Genomic DNA, 13,854 nt, shown 5'->3' on the forward strand with positions numbered 1-13,854 from the left:
AATTTTGTATTTTATGGTTTTCAGATAGAGAAATATGGAATCCCTTCAGACCTTGGATTTTCTCCTCGGGAAAGCATACTGCTTTATGATGCTATGGTACATGTTTGGCCAGAATGGCCAAGAATGCAGGTGTGTGTATATATATATTCGATGACTGACAGCTCTAGTTCTTTGGCTATGGCAGTCCGTCAATAATGAGCAAATTCATGAATGGTATTTATTCTGGCATAGATAAAGGCAACATATTTCATTGTTAAGAGTATAAACTCCAGAGCCACGGTATTTCAGAATTGGGCAAATTAGTTACATTTTCTATATATCTGTTTTTTTCCTTGCCAAAAAGGATAATAATATGCACTTTGTAGTGTTATTATGAAGAGTAACTGAATTGTTATTTGTAAAATGTTTAGAATAGTGCCTTGCCATAGTAAGAAAAATATGTATGTTTAAAGAAACACTTTAGAAATTTTCTTTTCTTTTATCTCTAAAGATAATGCAATATTAAGAAAAGTATCTATTGGTAGGTTCTAAAGAAAAGAGGATAATATGCAACCATAGAGAACAGAACTGTCAGTCTATATGCAGTTAATCCTATAACTGGATATGAGTGGGTATTGACTGCTTAAGAGATTTATTTCATAGTGGTGTATATGGAAAACTTGAGAAAGGATGATAACTTCATTTTTCTTGACATTTGTGGTTCTTCATTTTCAAGGAGTTAGAACCTGAAGAATTCAGCTGCTTCAAAAATAAAGTAGTCATCATGAGGGGAGATGCCAAGAAATATGAAGAAGAACTGAAAAAGGAAATGATTCATTGGATTCAGCTGGACCGAAGCAAGGTGGTTAAAACCATTTAGGATCTATTTAAATAGAAGATTAATACAAAATGAATCTGGCTTTTTCATTTAGGTTCAGGGGAATCACACATAAAGCTCTAGAGGATTTGAAGATGGATATCCCATTACCATGCATTGCAATTCTACCTTATATTTAGTTAGCTAGATGTGGAAAAATGCGGAGAATCATTACTTGAGCTCTAGCTGGACAACCCACATGTGCTGGAACCATGTCCTTTTTGAATCTGCATTTCAGACAGTTAAATCTAGGTTGGGCTATTTCTTTTCATAAAAGGTAGGACTTCTCTGATTTCTGAAACCACTGGGTCATTACCCCGATTTTCTACTCCAATATTTTCCCAAGGAAGATCTTTTGTCTATTTACTTGTTTGGATAGGTAGATGCCCAGTTTCTCTCTGTCGCCAACAAACTGGATACATAGAGGAAATTTTAAGTATTATTTATCTTATTTACTTTAAGTTCTATTCTTTGACTTTCCTATTTTCTGATGATAAAAAATCCCAGTGATACTTTACTTCCTGATAATGAGCACTACAATATCTCAATGGCACTAGCAGTGGCACTTGCCCAAAGTTAACCAGGGCTATTCACTGAACCATTAGAAGGAAAGGAATGTGAATAAACTCATTCACACATGCTGACATGTAATATCAAATAATTTGGATCACTTGGGGCCCTGTATCATGGTTAAGATGTGATCATTTTTTGATCAGCGTGGTCTCAGGTAATGGAAGCAGGATTTCAATACATCCCTAGTTCTCACCTTCTCATTCCATGTGGCGAAGAATCCATTTTTTCTTTTTAAATTTCAGTTACACATTGACTTGGGCAGACTACCTGATCAGCAAGTCTGAAAACCATCTAATGTCAAGAATTACTGTTATATTAATACAGGTTTTCAACACTAGCTGCTTTTTAAAATTGTCTAAGGATCTTTGTCTCATCTCCAAAAATTCTGATTTGATTGGCCTTGCATAGGGCTGTGGTACTGGAATTTTAAAACAATGTTCTGTGTAATTTTAATGTGTACCCAGATTTGAGAATCTTTGGTCTACCATTGCCATTATCTGGTTTTCAACACCCTTGTTTGTAGATGCCAGCCCAGATCAAACTTAATTTTACTTAGTCCTCTTACTTCGCCATCTCCAAAGAGGTGGCAAACCCCTAGGCTCCAATTAGTTCCATCCAATACCCTCTCCAGCAGGCACTAGCCCATATATTTCCTTCCCTTGGAGCTTATGACATGCTTCGCGGCAACAAGCTGTGTTACTCCTAACATGGAAATCCTTTTCTCATCTATTGAATGTTTGTTTGGTCATTTTATACTCTTTCCACCTAGATTTTGGTTTAAAATATTTCTTTTTCTTAAACTCTTTATTTTAGATATTCTGTTAAAAATATTAGTCGTAGACCAGTAGGCATGTAGAGGATATCAAATGAATGAACAAATGAAGAAAATTATCTCAATTTTATTTTTTTACCAGGTATCCTATGATATCACAAGTCATGGTATAGTAAACTAAATTCTGCTTTCAATCTGTATTTATGTGGCCAGATTTTTCTCTTGCTATATTATTTTCATTTCAAATTCGTTATTTTTAATTGGAAGGATGGTTTATAAATATTGTCTTATACCAATCATTTTACTAGATAAACTTAGTCATTTCTCTTTTTTAGTCATATCATTTCTTTGTGGTTTGATATGGCTTTGATTAGTGTTATAATTTACACTGATGTGAATGTCAACACACTTTTTAATTATAAATTTAGGTACCCCTCAAAAGATATTTAACAAGCCTTATTTAATATATTCTATTCTTAGAATCAGTAACAACCTTTTATCCTGTCTTGGCATCTATAATAATTTTTTTTCTGTAGTGCATGGAAGGCTGTTTCTTCAAAAAGTTTAGTTTCTCTATGTTCAGGAAGATCTTACATTGTAGGTTTCATGGTTCAAAATTTCTTCTTTTCTTTTCCCTTTGTATTTTTTCTTACTCCTGTAGCTTATTTTCTTAGCCATGTCCCTTCCACTTTTTGCTCTCTTGGCAGTGAATTTATTTATTTATTTTTTTCAGAGCTTCTAATTCTGGGGTTATTATCTGCTTCCAAATCCTTGTCAGCTAATTCCAACATTTTATACTCCCTGTGCTGATTTGTGTTTATTTTCTTTCCTCTTTTTTTTTTTTTTTTTTTTGGTGAGGAAGATCAGCCCTGAGCTAACATCCATGCCAGTACTCCTCTTTTTGCTGAGCAAGACCGGCCTTGAGCTAACATCTATTGCCAATCCTCCTCCTTTTTTTTTTTTTCTCCTTTTTCTCCCCAAAGCCCCAGTAGATAGTTGTATGTCATAGATGCACATCCTTCTAGTTGCTGTATGTGGGACGCTGCCTCAGCATGGATGGACAAGCGGTGCGTCGGTGCACGCCCGGATCCCAACCCAGGCCGCCAGTAGTGGAGCGTGCGCACCTAACCGCTAAGCCATGGGGCCAGCCCCACTTTCCTCTTGAGAAGGGGTCATTTTTCCCTTGTTCCTTATATGTTCATTATTTTTGGATTGTCTTCTGGACAATAGAATGGTATGTTGCAGGGATTCTGGATTCTGTTATAATTCTCTGAAGAGTTTTTTTTTTTTTTTCCCTTTAACTTTTATTTTAGGAGGCAATTAACTTAAACTCAAATGACAAATCCTGTCTTCCAGGTGACACCTAAAATCTTCATTTGATTCATCATTTGTTAGGCTGCACGGAGTTTGTCTTTAACGTGTGTGGGTCGGTAGTCACACAAATTTGGGCCTAGTTTATTCACAAATTTTAGGGATTTCATTTTCTAGTTTCCTCCTTTCTGGGATTCTCCTCTCACTTCTTAGTGGTTATTGTAGTTCTGAGCTCTATTTTCTGTTTCTTCAGACAAGAAGATTGTGGATGGGGAAGAGAGAAGGTTTATCAACATTTTGGCTTCTCTACATGTCCCCAGGCTAAAAGCCATTATAGTGGGGTTTTCCACTCCTACTGTGCGCTTTTTCTGTAAGCTCTCCTCCAGAATCTGTCTGCTTTTATTCACTCTTCAATGACTTCAGGCCACTGTTTTGTTGTTGTATTCTTCCCAGAAGTTACAGTCGTTATCTGCAAGAAGGTCGAGTCCAATAGAAACTCATTCTGCCATAACAGAAGCAGAACACCTGCTTTTCAGTTTTTTGTCCGTAGAGAATTTCTCTCACACTCCTGAAGCCTCAGATACACAGTTAAAGGATTGCTATAATTTTCAGGAAATTCTATTGGCGTTTTTCACATATCTCTTTCTGTTCCTTTTTACCTGTAGAATAGAATGTCCACTGATGAAAGCACATGTATTTTTTTCTCAAAATATTGAGCAAAAATATCATTAAAAAAACAACATTCTGTATTTAAAGGCAGAGTAAGCTTCACCACAGCAATTTTCTTTAACATTCTGCCTCTTTTACTGAAGCCAGAGATATTGAGGCCTCATAGGAATCATCTCACAGGCCATAGGCCCAGGCCGGGAAAGGGTGAATCACCAGGTTCTTGTGGAGAGGAATAACCTCTACCTTATAATAGCTGCACATGGCTCTGAGAGATGCTTCTTCAGGCTGAATCAGCTGCTGGAATAGAGGGAAGCAGACGATGGAGTTTTTTATGATGTATATGATAGATTTTCTATGATGTATTTGATTTTTTATGTATATGATTTTTATAATGTATATTATGTTTGATTTATTTATTATGTATAAATTGAGTTATTAGCCATAAACAAAAAGGTAAGAAAATATATGTATAGTCTGGAATATTGGAACAGTTCCCTTAGTGTTTCATTCCTCCTTGAGCTTCTATTTCGCTACACACTGCCTTAATCTCAACATTTGTAGATCATCTGCATCAATAGTTCATTTGTTATGTCTCTCAGGGCCGCTTTCCTAAACACTTGCAGATTTAGCTGAATTATGCTTTTAAATAGTTTCATTTGTTCATGTTTCATCATTTTCCCAGGACAACTCAAGTTTGCACCTGTTTTTGGTTTTGGTTTTTTGTGAGGAAGATTGGCCCTGAGCTAACACCTGTTGCCAATCTTCCTTTTTTTGCTTGAGAAAGAGTTGCCCTGAGATAACATCTGTGCCCATCCTCCTCTATTTTGCATGTGGGACGCTGCCATAGTATGGCTTGATGGGTGGTGTATGTCAGTGCCTGGAATTCAAACCTGTGAACCCCAGGCCGCCAAAGCAGAGGGTGCCGAACTTAACCACTGCGCCACTGGGCCAGCCCCTGCACCTGTTGTTTTAGCTTAATTATTAGTAGCCTCCTCAACCTTTCACTTTCAATGTTGGTTTGAAAGATAAATTTGCATGACAAATTTGAGAGAACATATAATCTCTGATGTGTATTAGTAGAATTTTGAGCACATTAACTATATTTTATTTTTTATACTGATGTCATGTGTACTGTACTCTGTATTCACCCTGTTAATAAGCAACATCAATTTGTGACAGTCTCTGTTCCCTTCCATAAACACCATGCTGTGGTATTACATAGACTTATGAGAATATTGTAGAAATATATCATTCAAGTTTTCTCAGGTTTTAGTTTTATTTAAAAACATTTAGTGCATGATTTAGATATAATTCCCAAATTTCCCCATAAAAGTGTAGTAAGTTTTCCTGATTTGATTTTCAGTCTCAAATGTCAGCTGATTTTATTACATTTTCTTCACAGTCACAAATATTTTATGATCTACCTTTTACTTATGATAATTTTATTCAGGTAAACCTGTTACTGAAGTACCTTAAGCCTCAAACTTTTGACAGTTCAGAGAATGAAAAGCGAAGAATGTTTCCCTGCTTTGTGGAAAAACTTAAAGAAATGGATAGGCTGCCTGCAATATTTTTTTCGTAAGTAATATTTTCTACAGATAGCATTATACTTAATATTGTATGAATTTTAAAGACTTTTGAAAAGAATAATTGAGAAAGGATATATAAATTCTGATTCATTCATTTTAGTAGGATTTTGGAGAATTTTAATTCTATTGTGTCGAAGTCATACTTATTATACCAAGTTGGGTATAGTATGAGAGGAAGGAAGACCTCTCATTAAATTACACTGCAAAATCTGATTGTGTAGTTTAGTACAGTAGAATTCTCTGGTCCATAAGTTATTAGAAAAAGTCTACATATCATCAAAGTAAGATAAGGGAAAAACGATAAAACTAGAAGGTAAATTTGCCAAAAAAGAGCATGTACTCTAGCACACACATGCATACACACATACACATATGACCTCACACTTTTTTTTTTTTTTGGTGAGGAAGATCAGCCCTGAGCTAACATCCGTGGTAATCCTCCTCTATTTTTTGCTGAGGAAGACCGGCTCTGAGCTAACATCTATTGCCAATCCTCCTCCTTTTTTTTCCCCAAAGCCCCAGTAGATAGTTGTATGTTATAGTTGCACATCCTTCTAGTTGCTGTATGTGGGATGAGGCCTCAGCATGGCCGGAGAAGCAGTGCGTCGGTGTGTGCCCAGGATCCAAACCCGGGCCGCCAGTAGCGGAGCGCGCGCACTTAACCACTAAGCGACGGGACTGGCCCATGACCTCACACTTTTGCATACTATGCAAAAGTGATTACATCTAAACCCTTCACCGAGAAGAAAAGATTTTAGAAAAGCTTTAAAACAGTCTGCTAGTTTTCTCTTTCTATTTTTCCCTTCAGATCATTTAAAGAAAAGTTCAATGTAGGTTAGTAGCAGACCCATCAAATAATTAGCAATCATGTTTTCATTATACTTAAAATGCTGATGTTTTCTTTGCAAAATATTTAATCGATCTGTATGGGTGAAATGAGTTCACATTCAAATCATTTCACTTTGCTCCTCGGTGCTGGGCCAAGGACTCGGGGAGGATGCAGAAAAAGTTTGTGGCATGGTTGCCCTTAAGGAATTGACAATCATTGGGAGAGTGATAATATACATGACCCTGAAACAGTTAGATTCAAGAGTGTAGCTAGTTAGTATATAAACATTTACTAAACATTTCAGTGTTCATGGCGTTCTGTAGGTGTTATAGTGGATATGAAGAGATATTTGTCACCTCCAGGAACATAGACGGGAAAAGCAATAAATTACTAACGTAAAGCATAGTCTGTCTCTAAAGGATATGTAACATAGTACACATATACACATAACTAAATAAATGTGTGATAAAGACACTAAATGCTTTAGAGTTTAGTGGGAAGAGAGAATGTAATTGGCTGGCGTGGTCAAAGACACTTTCACAAAGGAGTTAGGTATCAAAGAATAGATATGCTAGACAGGGAGGAGAGGAGAAGGACATTCAGCCTAGATCTAATTTATCTCACTCCATTTGAAACAGAACAAGACCTTTTCCAAAACAAACAAACAAATGAAAGATAGATTATGAGAAAAACTTACATGAGATATATATATATCATCACTTTCTATCTCTATCATGTATAATCTCATATATATCTCTTATATATAGTATATGTATTTCTCATATATCTCCTACATATTGTATATATATCTCATATGTCATATATATGTCTCATATCTAATATATATTTATCTCATATGTATCATATGTATATGAAAGAGAGAGACAATAGCTATGGCTTGAGATTACTTTAATTTATGCAAATTTATGTGTATACATCTACCCACTCCCTATATACAAATTTCATAGTTAAAAGGGTAATTTCAGACCAAATTCTGGACTCTTTCAAATGCCTATAAAAGAAATTTGCATTTTATTTTCTAGTAAACGGGAAACATTTTGAGCAAAGATAAAAAAGTTAAGCCAAGTGTGATGAAGTACAAAAATATTCACAGAAATTCCCACAAAATAAAATTTTTACCTCAAACTGTATTTCGTAGGTGAAAATGAGCAAGTAACAACAACAAAAAATACTAGTGTATTCTTCATATATATTCAGAAATGTTAAAATAGGGAGTTTTAAAATGGAGAAGGGAGCAGTTTTAATCTAGTTAAAAGCCCTTACCTAACTGTTTTATTTATTGTACTTATCATTTAAAAATTAACCTGTCTAGAAAATTCTGATCCCATTCACACAGGCTCTGCTTTGGGAGTCAAAAGGGTCAAAATGAATGGAAGGCAGAGAATGATATTGCCCAAACAAATGTTCTTTCTGCCAAAAATTCTATTTAGTAATGCAAACAGCTCTCTACTGATGTGAACATACGATTATCAAAAATTCTTACATATTTTAAATTTAGATACAACATTCACTCAGTGGAATCATCAGCTTCACAACTTCTTACTAATTTGATAATAAAGCAAAAAACTCACAATAATCCAAATTCTGAGAGAGAGAAGAAAACTTTGAACAAGAAACTATGGAAAGCAGTGAGGTCTCAAAAGAGAAACTATACTGCGTGAGTATTTCTATTTGAATTGTGGAATTAAATGTTTAACAAAACATATGAATGTTCAGCTGTTTTTATAATTCCAACTTGTTTTTATAATGTGATGATGTGACTTCTTTCTTGTTCTCTGACACATCAAGTTAATTTAATTATACTTCACTTTTGTGGGCACAGGCAGGAGGTGATTTCTGAGTATTTTGATAATTATACAATATTTTACAATAATTTTATTGATTATGTTAGCTTCCTTCTTTCTTTTATCTTAGAACTGCAAATTATAACTTATTTTTTAGAAATTGTAATTTTTAAAATTTGTTTAAAATAAAGTGTATGAATACTTATATCCACTTTCAAAGGACACCATTAAAATATAAAACACCTAATTAGTCAGAACAAGTTCACTAACACATTGGTTTTGTAATGTAACACTCAAGAAATATGATTTTAGTATGTCTGTGCCTTTATTGTCTTAATTTAAAGCAGACAAACATGTAAAGAAATTGCCTCTGTTATTTATTAAAAAAATTTTTTTTGCTTCTAATTATTTTATTGGTGTAATATTGGTTTATAATAGTGTGTAAATTTCAGAAGTACGTTCTTATATTTCAGCTTCTGTATAGACTGCATCATGTTCACCACCAATAGTCTAATTTTTATCTGTCACTATACATATGTGCCCCTTTATCCCTTTCTCCCTCTTTTCACCCACTTCCCCTGTGGTAACCACCAATCTGTTCTCCTTATCTATGTGTTTGTTTGTTTTCCACATATGAGTGAAATCACATGGTATTTGTCTCTCTCTGTCTGATTTATTTCACTTAGCATAATACCCTCAGGGTCCATCCCTGTTGTCACAAATGGCTCAATTTTGTGTTTTTTATGGCTGAATAGTATTCGCCTGTATATATATACCACATTTTCTTTATCCATTTATCCATTGATGGACACTTGGGTTGCTTCCAAGTCTTGGCTATTGTGAATAATGCTGCAATGAACATAGGGGTGCATATATATTTTTGAATTAGTGTTTTCATATTTTTTTGGATAAATACCCAGTAGTGGAATAGCTGGATCATGTGATATTTCTATTTTTAATTTTTTGAGAAATCTCCATGCTATTTTCCATAGTGGCTACACCAGTTTGCATTCCCACCAGCAGTGCTTGAGGGTTGTCTTTTCTCCACATCCTCTCCAACACTTGTTATTTCTTGTCTTTTTAATAATAGCTGTTCTGACTGGTGTGAGATGATATCTCATTGTAGTTTTGATTTGCATTGCCTCTGTTATTTTTGTTTGATTCTAATGTATATATTAATCTGTGAAACAAAATTCATTATGGTAATAGTTACACAATTCTCACTCTCACTCAGGATTCTTTCCTAGCATTTGTTCTTACTCTTGAGTGAAATAATAACCATAATGCAATAAATTATTCTTTTCTGACTGCTTCTGCTGTATTTCTGAGATGGGGGTGGTCAGATAGGTTTTGATCTGGAAAGAGTGACATTGGATACATCTCTGCTGCCCGAGCCTCGGTGGCCCAGCGGCCAGTTTCTCTCATACAAGATGATAGATACAGGCCTGTTCTAATGGCCCAGCAGGCTGGTCACTCTTCCTTTATGTGTCATTCCACCCAAGCAATGACTTATTGATTGAGAAGTACCCCAACAGATCTCAAAGCTAATTTTGGCACCTGTCAAAAATCAATTGCACTATATGTTAGAAAGAAGAAAATCTGGCAGATACATTTTTTCTATACTTCTTCTACTATAAAGCATTTGAATTTGTATGCAATTTTTAGGAAAATTGAATTTTTCCACCTAATTTAATGTTGAAAATATAATTCCACTAGACATAGAAAATAAAGAAGAATTTTGTTGATATGAGAGATGGGAGAGATACAGAAGATTTTTCTATTTCCTGTTAAATACATATTAATGCATATATTTAAAATATACTTAAATGGTAAGCTGATAGACAACTGAGGTAATTAAGGTCTGATGAATATCCTCTAGTAGGGCTAATTATGTTTTGGGTTTGAATTACCCTTCTCACTTGGCATTTATAGATATAACCTCAAACTCAAAAAATGAAGGAACATGCATGCTACAATCAATATATTTACTGATTTTCCTGATATTTTATATTCAGTTTTTAAATTCAGATTCAAGTTCTAGAATTCAAAGAATTATTTTATGAGAGGCTGAAATAAAGGAAATAAAGAAAAACCTTAAGAAACACGAGGAAGTTTCTCCAGACTGTACTTATACCGATCATACAGTTGTGGATAATCAGGTAAGAGAAAAGAAGAGGGAACACATTTGGATATGTGTATTGGTTTGCTAGGGCTGCTGTAACAAAGTACCACAAACTGAGTGGTTTAAACAACAGAAATTTATTTTCTCAGTTCTGGAGGGTCGAAGTCTGAGATCAAGATGTTGGCAAGGTTGGTTCCTTCTTAGTGCCATGAGGGAAGGATCTGTTCCAGGTCTCTCTCTTTGGCTTGTTGATGGCTATCTTCTTTCTGTATTTTCAAGGGATTGTCTTCCCTTTGAAATTGGTGTCCAAATTTCCTCTTCTTGTAAGGACACCGGTAACATTGGATTAGCGTCCACCCTAATGACCTCATTTTAACTTAATTACCTTTGAAAAGACCCTATATCCAAATACAGTCAGATCTTGAGGTACTGGGAGTTAGGACTTCGACACGTGAATTTTAGGAGGGATACATTTTAGCCTGTAAAACTGTGTGTAGTGTCTTTATTGTGACATGGAATTTATAAGACACACAACATACTTAATCTAAATTAATCTTGAAACAATATATGGGAGACTAAAGTTGGAAGCTGAAGAAATTAAAATAATTTTTGTAAACTTTTACAGCTATTAAAAGCAGCTTGAAGATTTTCGCCAAGTTGTAACTCCAACATCTACAGCCTTTTTATCTTGTGAAATTGACTTTATTAATTGAAGTTAATTATAACTATTCTGTTATGTAGACATAAATATAAAAATTAAATGTAAAATCTCTTTTCTGAGCTACAGGCTTAACCACCAACTTGCTACAAGAACCTCAAAATCAGATTTGTCTGTCTTCTGAAAATTCTTCCTCCTCTGTTCTGGATCTCCGTGTAGCTAGTTCTTCCAACTGAAAACTGTAGAGTCATTATTGTCTTATACTTCTCCTTTACCCCACATCTCCTTCAAAAACTTAACTGTAAAACATGGATAGAGACGCTAAACAATAGGCGCTCATAAAATGTTTGTTGGTTGACCTGATGATTCATGTAGTAGTCAGGGAACTGTGCTTATTACTTGTTCATGCTTTTTTCTTTCCTTAAGTTATGAGAGAGGGGAGAAAGAGAGGCAGAATGAGAGAGAGAAAAGGAGGGAGAAAAAGAGAAAAGAGAGAAAGAGACAGAGAAACAATAATAGCGACTGACAGAGAGATACAGAAAGAAATGTATGGAAACAGACAGAGTTTCAGAGAGAGAGAGAAAGGAGTATGAAGGAAAGGGAGAGAGAGAAAGAGAGAGAGAAAAAAGGAGAGAGAGCGAGAAGAGAAACAGGAAGTGACAGACACAAAGAAAATACACAGAAAAAGATAAGAAGCCACAGATAAAGAAAGGGAGAGGGAGAGCGAGAACAACCCAACACTGGTCAGATATGGAGGTGGTAACGGAAAAAAAAACAGTAAGTTGGTTTTGAATTAACAGCAAAAATAGAACAAAATAGGGGTGGTAGAAAATCAGACTAAGCTGAGAACGTTAGGCAGGGATGGTTTTGGTACTAGCCTCAGGGCACTCTGGTCCCTTACTCACCTCTTAAAATTCTTATCCTTTCCCTTCAGTGTTTCCTCATTGCCTCGGACTCAGCTGGAGCCCTTGTTCAGTCTATTAGACATATGACCAGTGATTAAACACTTTGGGAGTGAGGCTGGGCCTCCACCACTCAGTGGGTATGGGGGAGAAAATGGGGTGCATGTTCCCAATGAGGAAATGGATGAAGAAAGGATCATCACATATGAGGTTGGATAGTGTTCGCCTGTATCAGATATCAAGCTTTGAATGTCAGGTACTATGGAACTGTTTTACTTAGATACCACGTGTCAGGCATTTTATAGTTCAAATAGGCTTTGGGTTCCGCCTAAAACACAGCCACTCTTTTTAGAAGTGTTTCCAACCCTGTATTGATTTCTAAACAATTTTTTAACACCTAACATCATTGTTAAGTTGAAGGATAAATGGTTTAATTTGATATTGCAAATTCTTTGTTTGGGTATTTCAGACTTTAATGAAGATCTCTTACGCAGACTGAGAGGAACAAGACAATGCTACAAACTGCACAGTCTGTTATGGCGGGGCATTGGATATCATCATGGTTCAATGGAGTATAAACAAAGACAAGTTGTAGAGATGCTTTTCAGACTGAAGCACATCAAGGTTGGTGAGTTTTGAGGATAACTCTCCTCAGAGCACTGCCTTCATTTCTTTGGTCTGACTAGAAGAAAGAAATATACCCTGACAGCTTGTAGGGAAGTCATTCTACCTCCCTCCCCCACAATCCCTCCACTTAGAGGGATGTTCTGCTAACATTTTAGAATATTGTGTTCTTTTAAATACATTTTTATATAGTTAATATACAATGTGTATACAATTTGGAATCCTGTCTACTTTGCCCAATAGTACATAATTAAGTATATTTTTAATTAGCATTACATAATAAACATTTTATGAGTGCATCATAATATATACACATATAATTTATTTAAACATTCTGCTAATGTTGAAATTTTTTCTTTATAAACATATATCATTATTTCTGATTGTTAACAGGATCAATTGTTTCTGCAAAGTGAAATAACTGTTTCAGAGAAGAAAAGAAATTTTAAGGCTCTAGAAATATATGCCAAATTTCTTTCCAGAATGACTCTGTTTACTTCACCTTGACAAATTTTGACTATTATGGTTAAAAAGTAGAGTTGTGAATATAGTTCAGAGAGTATCTTATATACCATACAGCCCATTTCCCATATTATTAATATCTTACATTAGTAAGGTATGTATGTTACAATTAATGAAACAATATTGATAAATTATTATTAACTGAAGTCCATTCTTTATTCACATTCCTCAGCTATTCTCTTAATGTCCTTGTTTTGTTCCAAGATCCCATCCAGGGTATCACATTCTATTTAGCTGTCAGATCTCCTTAGGCCCTCTCGGCTGTGACAGTTTCTCAGATTTGCCTTGTTTTTGAAGATCTTGATGGTTTTGAGGATTACTGGTCAGATATTTTGTATAACGTGCCTTAGCTGGAATTTTTCTGATGTTTTTCTTGTAATTAAACAGGGCTTATGTGTTTCTTGAAAGAAGACCACAGAGGTAGTGTACTCTTCTCATCAGATCAAGGGTATAGACTATCAACATGACATACTATTGATTTTCTCCTTGAGCACCTGGCTGATTTAGTATTTGTTAGATTTCTTCATTATAAGGTTATCTTTTATTCCCACTTTCCATGCTGTCTTCTTTGGAAGGAAATCACTAAGTGCAACCCATACTTAAGGAGTAGGCGGTTGAGTTA

The 13,854-nt window shown here is 35.1% G+C and overlaps 1 protein-coding gene across 1 annotated transcript in view; it reads left to right on the forward strand.

The window, feature by feature from the left end:
* The window catches only part of LOC106800112 (putative ATP-dependent RNA helicase DDX60), a 100,731-nt gene that overhangs the window by 48,269 nt on the left and 38,608 nt on the right, over positions 1–13,854 (forward strand). Inside the window, 7 exon segments of the mRNA XM_087437258.1 lie at positions 25–129; positions 716–841; positions 5,632–5,759; positions 8,119–8,281; positions 10,420–10,563; positions 12,119–12,179; positions 12,556–12,710. Of these exon segments, the coding sequence (XP_087293384.1) occupies positions 25–129; positions 716–841; positions 5,632–5,759; positions 8,119–8,281; positions 10,420–10,563; positions 12,119–12,179; positions 12,556–12,710 (882 nt within the window).

The sequence above is a fragment of the Ceratotherium simum genome, chromosome 12 (genome assembly GCF_057802395.1).
Source record: "Ceratotherium simum simum isolate JZ-2026a chromosome 12, ASM5780239v1, whole genome shotgun sequence".
Classification (NCBI taxonomy): Eukaryota; Metazoa; Chordata; class Mammalia; order Perissodactyla; family Rhinocerotidae; genus Ceratotherium; species Ceratotherium simum.